Genomic DNA, 14,334 nt, shown 5'->3' with positions numbered 1-14,334 from the left:
TCAGCCGGCCGAGCCCTAACAGTTTCCCCCCTTTGTTGAAATGTCCACATTGCAAGTATTGTCCCCTGTTGTCATCCTTTTTGGTAAAATGTAACCAAACTTTCGAGCGTTTATGACGCTTTGTCCCCGTGTTTTCCTGCTGGGCGCGAATGCGCACTTTGCGCAACGTGCTTGGTGACGTCACTGGAATCGATAAGGGAATCGTTTGCGAAAAAGGCAAACGATTCCAAGGAATTGAAACACTGGGAACCAGTTCTCAACAAGAACCGGTTCTCGATTCCCATCCCTATGCAGCATACTAGAGCATGCTCCCAGTCTACCCTACAGACGTCACCTCTGTCTAAACGGGGCAAGTTTAATTAGTGAATTCCCTCCAATACACTTTCAAGCTTTCACACATACACTCCCTGTGCCGATGATTACTGTCAGTAGTGCTATCAGAATCAGGAGCAGTTTAATTAAGTTTGCGACAATTAAGAGCATTATATACATAGGGTAGAGACATTTGCGAGGCAGACGGAACGAGAGAAATAAGTCTGAAGCGAGAGAAGGGATTTTGTGTGCGAGTCAGTGTGTCTTACCCGCTGCTGAGTGTGTAGTTCAGCTCCTTCAGAGCAATTTCTCTCTTCTGGATCTGAATCACCTCCCTGGATAGATCTTCTGGTTTCCTGCAGACCAGCACAGCCCAGAGTAGTTGGCATTAGACATGTGTACACACACAAAGAAAAAAAATCAATATGACTCATAAAGCAGAAAGGACAGAGCAGAAGAAAACAGCCCTATTTTCCATATTGTTTTGTTTGGTGACCACTCCTAAGCTGGGAAACAGAGGGAGCGATGAGAGGAGAACAGTGAGCTACATAGCAGTCACTCCTCTACGAGTCAAACCATCAGAAGGGAAAATTTACAGGAAACAAAATGGAAACACACAATGACAGGCAAAACCAAAAGTATTCATTAGTAAGTAAAAAATACCTCCAAAAGTGTAAACTTCACAATTTTCTGAGACCTGTGCAATATGTTGATGCTGGAATATCTTTATCTGTTGTGGAGTAATACACATCAGGGAAATTCAATATAGAAAAAGGCCTGTTTTTCTTTGTTTTTTTTGGGGGGGGGGGTTCACTGACAACCTTAGGTTAAAAGTAAAATATTTCAGACCACAAGCCAGTCACCTGTGTTGATGTTACAAGTCACAGGCTGCAGATTATTCGGCGAGATGTTGTGAATAGCTACATGGTGTAACCGTCGAGCATAAATGCACTGGCAGGGGACTGCGAGTCTGCTGTTGGTCGAGTTTAAAGCTCTCACTTTAGTAGACGGTGGGAGCGACAGACACCAGATTTCAGAGTCTTGTTTAGATCTTGTGGGTTGAATTTAAGAAATAATTTATAAGACCAAAGACATGACCACACTTCCCACAGTTCATGTTTTCTGTCTCCCCACCTCTATCTTAGAGTATGAAGACATCTGTGAGTAAATCTCATGTTACATACAATTTTTATGTTTTTTAAAATATTTAAATACCTACTCTACCAACAGACTTTCAGATAAAATATAGAAACGAGTTTGTGATGTGGAGAAAGAAAGAAAATACTCCAATTTGAACTATAACTTATACCGTTGGCTAAATGCAAAACATTGGAGGGGCACAGCATGGCAGTTTCAAATGTTTTGGGACACAAATTCTCCTGACAGAAGGTGTTTCCATCCCACAAGTTTAACAAATAAATAGTTGAAAGTGTTGATTATATTCCAAATGTGTAGTCAGTTGTCTGGTCAATAATAATTCACAAATCAAACACAAGATATCTAACCTTTTTTAGTTTCAATGAGATATTTGCAACAGGGAGCTCATTGAAGAGGTTTGATGTTAAAATCTTTAGAAAAGTCTTCAACAGATGATATACAACAAAAACACTTTTAACCAGAAGATCATAGGAACTGCACAGACACGAAGTGTGGAAGTGCATGTAATACAACTTTTGAATAAAAAAAATGTCTCCAGTAATTGAAAGACCTCCGTCTCTCTCTCTCAGACATACGCATTTCCCAATAATTTCTTCAACACCCTACCGTATATTTCCATCAACTGTCCCTAAGCATCCTAATTAGAAGAAAATATTTTCCAAATCTGTCAACTTTATTTTCAATTATCAACCATGGGCCCGTGCATCAGCAGACACAATGTTATCAAACCATATGACAGAAGGACAGCAAATGACTAGGAGCACCCAGCCAGCAGCTGGCAAGCTCAAGCTGTGGCTCTGAGCCCTGTCTACTTCACCAGGCAGTTTCCATGATTGTCTTTTCTGTCCAAAAGTTATTGTGTCTTTGGAAGAAAAAAAAAAAGACAAAATGGTAAAAAGTGAAACCTTTGGTGCCACCAAATTCTTCAACTATGGTAGCAATGTGAATTACTTCACCTGATATTCTTTTAAACACTAAAGTTTGACTTGTTTAATGAAAGTTAAAAAGAGATGAGTAACCGAAGCATTAATTATAAGAAGTTCATATTTTAGTAAGAATTACATTATGGTCACAACTACAGCCACCACACTGTTACAGAACAAGATGCACTATCAAGAGGGCCACATGGAGTGCAGCACTGCCTGACTTGCACAAAAGGACAAATGTATTCAGCTACACCTGCTAAATATTCAACTCAGATGTTTTAATCAGAACTGTTACCGCCACAGGTGTATGAAATCGAGTGGTTCAAACATTGATCATTCTGAAGAGCTGAGTGACTTCAAAGTGTGGGACTGAGATAACCCACCGATGCCTCCTCTGCAATAAGATGGTTTGTGAAATTGTAATTGCCACTAGGTATTTTACAGCCAACTGTAAGTGATATTAGAAAGTGGAAGCTTTTAGGAACAATAGCAGCTCAGCCGTGAAGCAGAAGACCACATTTTTTTTAAATCACAGATTAGGTCCAACACCTGCTAAAGACATGCTGCACAGTCACTAATGCTCTACAACTAAAGAGTTCACTGAAGTTCTTAAACATCCGCTTAACAACCTCCATACAAACAAATATATGAGTTCAAAGGTGTTTGTGAACGTTGATTTCAGGGCTGCACTAGGCCCTTTTTTGTTGGATTAGTACATCACCTGTGCCCCCACCCTACCCTTTTCTCCTTTCTATAAATTGACTTCACTCAGGCAGTAAATGACCTGTACCTTTACACACCTGACTTTCGAAAGGGTTTTAAATTTCAACTCAATTTCACCAGAAAGACAGCCTAGTTGGATTTTCTGAAAAATGAGTGACACCACAACTAGAACAGTGTACCAGGATTTTAAAGTGAGATTGAAATTACATCCTCAGAGATCCTCATAGGTCTCTGAGTAACAGCAAATGCTATTAATTTTAAACAATTAAATAACATTTCCATTATCCTTTAACATGTACCCAAATGAAGCTTTACGTCAGGATTCATTTTGATGTGGCATCAGCACACAAATGCACAAAGTGTGAATTATCTCCTATATTGATTTTTGATGAAGATGCCTCAATGTGAGTTACAGACCAAAATGCCTCCGGTTGGACAACCAACCAATGTAACCAAAGAAATGATGATGCACAGGGTGACATGCCTTTGCATCGCTCCTCTGTGCAATCTTATATCACACAAAGCATAAAAGATAAACAACTGTGGTAGTGCTGGCCAGGGTCAGACCAGCTGGAAAAACAGAAGGTAACCAGATGCATTCTGCCAAAGCAAATTTAACGAAGTCCCAAATTCAACTGGTTCACAGGCTGCTTTGGTTCCACTTGATTTTCTTTTTCATCATGTCCTGGCATCCAATATTTTTTTCCCTTTTTCCCTAAAAAGAAATGTGTAGCACCTTTATACATGCTCTCAAACACACGGGACCGTGTGGATTTATTCTTTGTACTATTCCATTAAAACCACAGCAAGAGTTAATCACAAAGGATACGGTGTATATTTATATGTATGTGCACAGGTCTCTGCGCTTGTTTCAACAGCAAAATATGAAGATACATGCAGCGCACACACAAAAATAAACCAATGACAATGCACACTGATGGAATGACTCTTCAATGATGAGGCACATTTATTTGCAATGGCAAAAGCTCCACCTAGTGGTATTTCAGTCATTACAAATGATGACAAAATGCACCAACACCCAGTAATTTACATTTTCAAATTGTGACTGACCTTATGTTGAGTCCAGTAGACTGGCCAAGGTTCTCCCAGGCTTGGAGCTTCTCAGCCAACACCTAAAAATAAATGAAACATGAAGCACTGAAGCCTTATCAAAGACAGATTTAGAGATAGCGAAATCAATATACTTAGAGTGAAAACATATTTAGAGATTTAAACATTTATTTCTAAAATATTAAAGGAAATTTAAATTTGAAATTGAATCATCAAACACTAGATTTATATCACGCCATATATATAATATATGCAAAACAGCTCCATCAAATCCTGAAACAGGGAAATGAGTTAAGCAAGAAGGAAGACGAGTCATACAGTTTTGATTTTCATTGTAAAAGGTCTCACAGTTTACATAGGATTTCAGCCGTTTCATATTTGCGGTTTCCTTTATTTTATTTTACACAGTTCATAAGGCAGGGATTCGAAAACTGTCTGACAAAGCCCTCTGGGAGAGCATGACAGCAAGACGTGGGAGTGATGGGACCTTCTTTCCCTTTTTTTTTCTAAACAAAGGATTTCACGTCAGAGAATTCAGGGTCATTTTCAGCATACACAATGAACAAATCATGCTTCCATGGCGATTGGAGAAAAACACAGCGAGAACGAACATCAACTCATCAGAGTCTTATGTTGCTTCCCTTTGCCACTTCCTACCGTTGTGAGAGTAATTTTCTGCCATTTCCTCTCTGAAAACAAAATACAGATCCAATCGGAACACTGAGCATTAATTAAGAGCTGCAGAAACAAATCTGCAGTTTCATTTTGATTATTTGTCACTGCAGCACCTACTTTGCAAACGGACTAAAGGCTGCTTGACTATCTAAAAACAAAGAAAAGCATAATAACTATCATTTTGGTCACTACTGAAATCATCTAAAGCAACTATCCACTGACTTTTGATACATGATGCATTTACTCAACATGAACATGTTGTAAATTCACACATGAACTAAAAGTAAAAATGAACCAAAACAAATGAAACTATAATTTCAGACTAAATAAAAATGACAACATACAGTAGCAAATGCTGGCAGAGCCACTAGAATGATCCCTTAAAAGATCTTGACCAAAAACAGTGTGATCTTGACAATTTTTCTAGATAGCATTGTTTTTGTGATTGAAGGGAGAAATTACAATTAAATTACAATTATAATTTGTGGCCTAAATTTACCTCTGATGGTGTCGAGTACAGTGATAACTGGTCTGAACCGCTCAGCTTGAGAATGTGTGTGCATGCATGTGTTCCTCAAGTTTAAAACTAATGTGATCATAACAGGCTCATTGCATTTTTTTTTGTGTTTTGAGGTTTTATTGCTTTAAAAATAGATGGTAAACTTTACCCGTTTGTATAAAAAAAGAAAACAATGAAAGAGAAGTAAAGTTTATTACTATTTTAATAGCCAAGTGACAACTGTTCTTTAAATTTCTAAAACACAGTGATGGAAATTCAAGAAATTATCTCTTTTAATTATCAATTCATATATTAATTATCTTTTTTTTTTTTTACCTACACATTCCCATAAAGTCTGAACTTTTTCTGATTTTGACTTTTGGGAAAACAAGGAAATAAAAACATATTCCTGAAGTTTGTTTTGTATAGCTTGTTGAGCAACTTCACATAGTTTACCTTTTTCTCAAGTTCCATATTGACCAGCTCTTCTTTCGTCTTCTCCATCCTCTCCAACTTCCTCCTTAGTCCTTCCACCTCCTCTTTTAACAGGCTGCAGTTCTCTCTACTCTCTCTGAAACCACAAAATAAACTTCAGGATGATGAACGTATGAATTGCATACTTCTGACTCCGGAATACGTTCAATATATTTGAATATTTAAAGACATCGCTGATCTCAAAAAGGGTAACAGGATGCACAAACACCAATATTTCATCATGTAAACATCACCATATTACAGATGACGCCTAACTGATGTCACGGCTGGTGTTACCTAATAATTTCTGCTCTTTTACTTTCACATTAGCATGATAAAAACTTTCCAACTCAATCCTAAAGGAGATTGACCAAGCAAAGGGTTGCAGTGCCTTCAGCAAAGTAGTTATTGTACTTTGTCTCCAAACCTGTCACAAATCACCCTCGCACTCATCCTGTACCTGCCCTCTCTGGAGGACTGCCCATCGCTATCTTACTGTGTAGGATAAATGTTATCAAACCAAACATGCAGAGCAAGGTTAAGAAAACCCACGACAATGCTAACTCAGTTACTTGTCACATTGTAACCCCCATAGAGGTACTAAAGATTTAAATGTTCCTGACCTGAGAAAAGCATTATCATCTCTGAGGCGCTTAAGCTCCTTTTCCAGGTCTGAAACTCTGGCCACATCTGACTTCACAGTTTTCGCAATAGCAATGTCTTGTTCCTGCAGGGTAAGACGCCTCTCCAACTCCTGCCAAATTAGAGAGTGAGAAATCAGCCAAAACAAATGGTGGCTGTATATTCTGAACATATGCTAAATTATTCAATTCTTTTGTTTACAAACACATACAGACATCATTTAAAAATAGTCAAACAGGGTTTTTGTCATTTCCATCATGCAGGTCACTTGTACAAAGCAGGTGGTAGGTGAATTCTCATCCTTGAACTTGTTTTAGCTTCTCATGTTCATAATTCAAAAAGTTGATTGCTGCCAATATTCTTGGTATTACTGTTTTACACATTACCGGTGTTATGTGAAAGTCCAAGTATATCGTAGATTTAATTTTTCACTATCCAACTATATTTTAATGATTACTTAATCGATTCAAGTGCATTTCCAGTTGTATTACTTGTGGAGAGAGCAATGTTACACCCTAATTTTCTGATTGACAGGAAAAGAAGTCAACCACACATAAAGTGAGACAAGACTTAAGAGTGGAGAGGTTGATTATGAACCGTGTAGGCACAACATACCTTAATCTTGATTATGTGCTCTGAACAAGAGGATTGGGCACCTTGGAGACTTTGGCAAAGTTGGGAAAGTTCCTGATACTTCCTGATAAAAATTCCAATCAGATACAATTGTATGTGATCAGGATTATCTTTTCCAGTTCAGCATCAAACAGTGTGTGTGTGTGTGTGTGTGTGTGTGTGTGTGTGTGTGTGTGTGTGTGTGTACCTGCGTTTCAGATCAAGCTGTTCCTGTAGTTCCTGGTTTTCCATGGTTTGGTTTGAAATTGTTGCGTCTTGGTCTTGAATCTTCTGCTTTGATTCTCTGATCTCGTCCTTCAAAGAAGTGATGGTCTGGAAACAGATTACAGGGGTGAGCAGACATAAAATAAAAGACATGACCAGAAAACCAACACCAGTCTGGGTGGTTACCTGATTTGCTGTGTTTAGTGTAGTATTTTGCTCCTCCAATTTCTTGTTCTGAGTCTCAATGTTCTTACGAAGAGTGGTGTTTGCTTCAGCCTGCTCTAATAAGTTTTTAATTGCCTCTCTCTCTCTCTCCTCCAACTTTTTGATTCTCCCCAAAAGTTCCTGTTTACGGTCCATTTCATGCTGTAAAATAAAATATTGTAAATAAATTACCTTATATTGTTCTTAATTATAGTATGACGGTATTATAAGGGAACTCTACCTCCAAGTCTCGTGCACTGTCAGAAGCTGCCTTCTCCAGCTCAAAACGAGCTCGTTTGTGACTCAGTTCCATCTGTTTCTTTTCCTGGTCCAACTGCAGAAAGCGGTTTTGTGATTGATGCCTCTCTGCTGCCTCCAAGAGCTTAAAACAGGACATAGGTTAGTTAGTGAGTGAGTGAAGTGGCTGGATGGTGATGTTGTTTTGCTGACTCTGCTGTAAATACTCATGGTTTATGCATATACCTCCATGCTGCGTTTGTACTGACTCTGCAGCATTGCACTCCCTGCTGAGCGGTCTGACAGCCTTTGCGGATGTTCAGGACGACTTATGAAGGTATTGAAGGACTTCAAGGTTGTTAACACCGTTGTGTCGTCTTCTAAGTCCATTTTGATATTCCCTGGTGTTTCTATTCCCTAATGAAATATCAAAAGTATGAGCAAGAATACAACCACACAAATATTAAAACATGGCATTTATCAGTGACACAAACATTTTCAAATATAAAATAGTTTTTAAAATAAACGTGTAATCATGTCCTGCATAAAAGTGATGTGATCCAACACAACTGAAATGTATTTTCAATCAATGTAATAATAATAATCAATTTTATTTATAGAGCGCTTTTAAAAGATCTCAAAGACGCTTATCTAGTATTTCAATCTAGTAAAAGCACTGGTTTGGACAGTCTTAGGTCAAAGCATAAGATTCAAGTACAAACACTTCAGAGCAGTCAGATAAAAGCATAAGACCTGAAACAACAGCGTTAGTAGTAAAGTTTAAGTTTAAAGGGCAAGACAAGTTAGACAGTTTTTACGTTGTGGACCCAAAAAAAAGCCAAAATTTAGACCAGTCTCCCCGGTACTGATTTATTGTGAGACTTTTTATACGTGTCTCAGTTTTCATGTTAGAAGTTTAAACTATTGTTTTCACCACCAGCTAAACGCGAGTCTTGGTAAACTGACAGTTTCCGCACCTAATCAGAAGCTTCCTGCACGCCAATCATTCAAAAACATCCGCAAATGGTCTCATCTGGAAGCATAAAACCTCACCTCGTAGCTGACTAGTTTACAATGAGCTTTTTTTTTGTGAAGAACACGTTTGTTATAGATAAACAAATCCTGTGTAGCTAGCGAGCTAGCTGCAGAGAAATCCCTCCACAGAAACTCGAAACTGATGCGTGAAGCATCGCGAGATTTCCATCTGCACGTTTGTTCCACTTTTTTCTATTAGTTGTTAGCGTTCCATTTGTCCTCGGAAGTGGGGATTTCCTAGTTCCCAGTCGGAATTTTCAACTGAAACGCCTCTCGAAGTGGGATTTCCCACTAGGAAAGTGGGAGAGTCTTCACCACCCCCGAGTTCACATTCCAAGATGGCTGCCCCGGTTGTAAACAGTAGAAGAGAGCTCCGTAAAAAATCGTAGCACTTCATTCTAGTTTTGATCACACTAAATCAGTCGTATACAAGTATTGTTCGGCATATATATGCTGCCATAGTGTAAGTTACATTTTTCATGTGGTAATATGCGAACTACAAACTTGTTTACCTACTTTGTAACTGGAACGCTGATACCTCGGCTGTGACGTAATTCCCAGTTGCGAGTTCCGACTTCCGAGGTAAATGGAACGCAGCACGTAGATGTATGATCTAAATACATTAGATGTATTTAGAACGACGTTTGTCGATGAAAATACACGGGATAATTATATAAGGTTACATTTATGGAAAATTAAATGGAGAAAAAAAATGTAAATTAAGAATAAGACACGGTATTAGATGTAACCGTTCCCTTAATTAAAAAAACACAATTAAACTGTGATGGTGTTGGAAACTGTAGAGAGCAAATGAAAATTCAGAACCAGCGAACTCGACTAAATTAGTTTATACATTTCATTCCAATAGGTTATTAGCGACAACCGCGGAGCAATTTAAACGACTGTAAAAACATGGGAAGAAAATCACCCGTCACCTACAACACATGCAGTTGCATATCTTCTCCTACAGAGGGCAGCAATGATTTGTGTAACAGTTGTTTTATACTGGCCAGGTAACATGGTCTGGTAGAAGACTCACATGGTCAGTTGTACATTATACTCTACATTAAGCCTAATATGCTTTTTTGGACTCATGGCAATATGAGATTGGCTAAATTAAATTAAATTAAATACTTTTATAGGTATGAATGTGAGAATACATCCTGCATGCATATCATATTAGAAACTAATGACATTAATTTAGCACTGTGCTTAATGAATTGACGCTGTAGCTGAGATGATATGATACTATTCTATGTTTAATTCAGTCAAAAGTTTCTAGAAAAACAGTTTTGCTTATCTGGACAACAGGAACTCTCATTAGTTTTCATGTTCTACATATGTACTGAATTTCTTAACACAGAGCACATCGATACTCTGCAAAACAAACTGAGTTCTGTAAAGTACTATCATCGGAGCTTACAACCATGTTCACAAATCAGTGTGATAAGAAACGAAAGCACTCAGAAAATTTGCATTTGCATAGAAAATTCCATCATTCAAACTTTATTTGCATTGCATTTATTATACAAGAGAATATAACACAATGTGCTTCACAAACTCCCAGAAATAAGAAGTATCAGATATGTACCAAGTGCATATTCATGTACGTAACAAGATACTGTACACAAACATCCCTTAAGCATGACACTGATGTAGTAACTTGTGTAACAATAACTGACAGAGCAACAGGTAAGACTTCATTTTTACAGAGGGATATGAGAAATTGGAAAAAATACATGATTTCTTTTTTTTTTTTGCTTTAACAGCAGTACTTAATTTTTTTTTGCCTTGAATAAATGTAGCTATCATATGCTCTGTCGTGAGATTGGATTGTGCTGCAAGACAAACATTTTTCTCGTTTTAAATATTAGCTTATGTCTTACCCTGGCTGCAATAAATTGCGTTCTTATTGAAAAAAATAAATAAAAAAATAAATAAACACAATTTCAGGTGAAATGACCGATACAAGAGGGCAGAGCGATTGTCCTTTCTCACCAATATTTACCTGAGAAAAATCTGTAGAACTTTAAATAAAAGCTAGGGAGAGATACAGAGGTCCTTTTTTTAAAAGCTTATGTGAACTCCAGAGAGAGATAGTGAAAAAGTATGAACTTGTCTACAAAGGTCAAAGGGAAGGCTTTCCATCCTCAGAGGGACATTGTAGCTTTTCTCTGTCACCTTCGCTTTCTTTTTCATTTTATCAATCCCAAGAGAATTCTGCCTTTTTGTGCCCACTCTCTTTGCATCCCTTCCTGCCTTGCATAGCTTTCTCTTCTATCCACAATCCATCACACTCACTGTCACTGGCTATTAACACTTTTTACTTTGCTGTCTCTCTGAATCTGACTACCCACCCTATACCTCCCTTCTGTTGTTCTGTCACCACCGCCTCCACCTACACTCAACCTCTTGAAGTAAACCTGATTCCACCAGTTTCACTAAGATGGCGTAAGTGCACAAAAAGCCCACATTCAGATGTATCAAACACATGAAGTTGTAAATAAGCACAAGTGTCTGCAGATGTGCCTTTTGAACATTGTTAGACACACATGCAGCATGCAAACATCAACACTAATTTTTTTAAAAGTCAAGAAAAAAGGGCTGATATTAAGATATTATTTTTATGCATTGATTTGTAACATGTCATGTCATTCATCCATGTTCTTTTATCAAGATCATCAGGTGAGTGGTTACTTTTTTTGGACTCCATTACATCTTGGTGATTTTTCTTACAAAATACAATTAAACAAAGAAGAAAAAAAAACAAATACAAACTCCAGATACAATGTGTTCCTTCAGCAGATATTGTATCTGTAATCCGTGAAGGGAAAATTACATAGTCAAGAGGAAGTAAAAGCTTAGGACAAAGCAGTAGATATGTGTTGTCATGAAGGGTCCATAAAGTGCAAGGATGGGCACAAAGTGAAAAAAAAGGGCAAAGATGAGGAAGAAAACTGCTTGGAAAAAAACAGAGAGAAGCAGAGAAAAAACATTAGTGATCAAATGGGGCAAAGAATCGATAGTGCAAAGGATTTTATACCCTTCTAATGAAGGACGACAGAGTCGATAGCTGATTCAGGTTTTCTGTGTTCTCAAGCCTGAGGGAATACTTTAACAATATTAGTTTATGGGTGTGCATGCTTATCTTATAAACAGATTGCAAAATACACCCAATGATGCATGGAGGGGCCACAATTACAGAATAAAGTACATTTAATTTGTACTAACTAATTAATTCAATAATCAACATTTCTGGAATGAGAAAATGGGAGGAGAAACATATGTCAGATATTTTTCCAAAACAGTCTCCCTAGTTGTGCAGTCTGTCGCAATGGTGGGAGTAGAAAACATCCCTAACCTGTTACCACTTTTAAATTACAACCTAGATGTATATAATAAAGTAGCAAGTGTATTTTTGAATCATAGTTTCACACACCCCCCTAGTTCATCTCAATTGATCCAAAATTATTTTACTGGGAGTTGCTTGCTGTGCTGTGAAGGATAGGAGTTTGTGTTTGTGTTCATGTGCAGTTGCTCTTCAACTTATGCGGGCCATCATATGGAAAGCAAATCGCTGAGATGTTTCTTATCTGCCCTGTAGATTTTATCAGCAGCGTGGATTTTATATGCAGTGTGGTTTGATTCAAAAATGCAAAGGATTAAAGCGTTACAAATGCAGGTGAGTTGTGTGAATGAAAGGAAGAAAAAAATATTTGGTTGTGGTGGATGCCAAGCAGGTGGGATGTAGGGATTTTAAAAAGAGGAGGTAAAGAACCACAAAAGAGAGAGGAGGGGTGGTGGGGGCCTTTTAAGGTAGCGGTGGCTAGGAGTGAAATGTGGAAACAGCTGCAGTCATCAATCAAGCTTATATCATACAAGAATTCATTAGGTAACAAAAGGATTTGTGAGGATAAATCGCTGATACTGCAGTTCTCTGAAAGGTTGGTAGTCATCTTGCATGACCCTGACTAGAGTTGATGGATGGATGGATGGATGGATGGATGGATGGATGGATGGATGGATGGATGGACAGAATAACCGGCTGAAATTATGTCTTATGGGCTGCAAACTTTAGTAAAAGTAGCATTTTAGGGATTAGTTATTACAGTGTGAATTTAGAAAAATGTTTCCCCAGAAAGAAAATGTACAATTTGCTGACAAATTGGATTTATTGGATTTTTTAACATCAGCCAGAGACTGCTCGTGCCTTTTTACCGCTCCACCATGGAGAGAATCCTCACCTACTGCCTCTGCACATGGTTTGCCAGCTGCACATGGCAAACAGGAAAGAGCTCCAGAGGGTCACCAGAATGGCTGAGAAGGTCATAGGGTGCCCTCTACCCACACTTGTGGACCTTCACGGCTCTTACTGCCTCAGGAGAGCCAACAACATTATGAAGGACTCATCCCACCCGGGCCACTACCTGTTTGAGCCACTGCCGTCAGGAAGACGGTACAGGGCCATCAAATCCAGAACAAACAGACTGAAAAACAGTTTTTTCCCAACCGCAGTCAGAGCCATAAATGCCTCAAACATTCTGTAAGTCTGTATGTTGTTTTTATATTGTTTTCATATTGTTTTTATATTGTTGTTTTTATATTGTTTTATATATTTATTGTTAATATTGCACTCTGTTTTTTGTTGTACTGAAGGCCTGCACCCTACCTTTAGTTGCACTTGTTACAATGACAATAAAGATAATCTTGAATCTTGAATCTTGAATTTATGTACAGGTATCAAAATTGTCAAAAATAAATAAGAGCATCTGTTAAGGTTGTTCATACTGTAATCCTTTCCTGTTTCCAACCTCCTCCTATCCAGCTCCACTTCCATCTGGCAATGTTCCTCCTGTAACACTGAAGTGTCTTTTAAAGTCATTGCATTATTGTGTTGTCATCTTTTTCATTTATTATGGTTTCGCCCCCTTGATAATCAACAGTGTTTCACCCGTTTTCTCTGTTATTAGGGAGGTTGTGTGCCAGCAGAGTAAATTTACTGATGTGTTCTTTACACCCTAGTCTTTAAAAAAAAATAGAATTAAATGCTGGAGATCAAACTACCCAACAGTATACTGTAAGTAGAGAAAATAGCATTTTTCAAAACACATATACATTTATTTTTTCCTTGATTATATTGTGAATGAAAATGTTTTGTTGAATGCAATGTCGTATATTCTTTATTTTTTTAAACTCACAATAACGGTTTTCTCAATAATATTATTCTTTTTAATCAGACACGTTTCATTTGTAATATTTTGGAGAGGGTGACCATGACAGGCACCAGCACAATGAACAGAATTTAATATATGCACATTGCAAATGAAAACTCCAGTCAGCCTCATTGTAACTAAGGACTCTGAAAGCATGTACTCAGTCAAGGCATGTCATTTGAAAAGTTTGACGAAATAACTTTTTCATCGAAATTTTGGCCCATGTTCGGTTCTGGTAGTAAGGTTGCATGAAAAAGATTTAGGAGTAATCTCATCTCAGGAGTGATGGTGAGGTATTGTTTGCATTTTACAGAGAGGGGATATGAAT

General features: G+C 37.8%; 1 protein-coding gene across 1 annotated transcript in view; it reads right to left on the bottom strand.

The window, feature by feature from the left end:
* Window positions 1-8,926, bottom strand: part of mad1l1 (mitotic arrest deficient 1 like 1) — a 68,939-nt gene extending 60,013 nt beyond the window's left edge. Inside the window, exons 1-10 of the mRNA XM_061720103.1 lie at window positions 8,812-8,926; window positions 8,005-8,175; window positions 7,763-7,903; window positions 7,504-7,683; window positions 7,301-7,425; window positions 7,096-7,177; window positions 6,462-6,592; window positions 5,821-5,935; window positions 4,191-4,252; window positions 582-668 (exon numbers count right to left, since the gene is read on the bottom strand). Coding sequence (XP_061576087.1) covers window positions 582-668; window positions 4,191-4,252; window positions 5,821-5,935; window positions 6,462-6,592; window positions 7,096-7,177; window positions 7,301-7,425; window positions 7,504-7,683; window positions 7,763-7,903; window positions 8,005-8,148 — 1,067 coding nt within the window. The 5' untranslated portion in view covers window positions 8,149-8,175; window positions 8,812-8,926. The remainder of the gene's footprint in view (window positions 1-581; window positions 669-4,190; window positions 4,253-5,820; window positions 5,936-6,461; window positions 6,593-7,095; window positions 7,178-7,300; window positions 7,426-7,503; window positions 7,684-7,762; window positions 7,904-8,004; window positions 8,176-8,811) is intronic.
* Window positions 8,927-14,334: the final 5,408 nt, after the last annotated feature.

Source organism: Cololabis saira, chromosome 1, assembly GCF_033807715.1.
Source record: "Cololabis saira isolate AMF1-May2022 chromosome 1, fColSai1.1, whole genome shotgun sequence".
Taxonomy (NCBI): domain Eukaryota; kingdom Metazoa; phylum Chordata; class Actinopteri; order Beloniformes; family Belonidae; genus Cololabis; species Cololabis saira.
The sequence above is the reverse complement of the archived record's forward strand: the minus strand, read 5'-3'. Positions and strand labels throughout refer to the sequence as shown.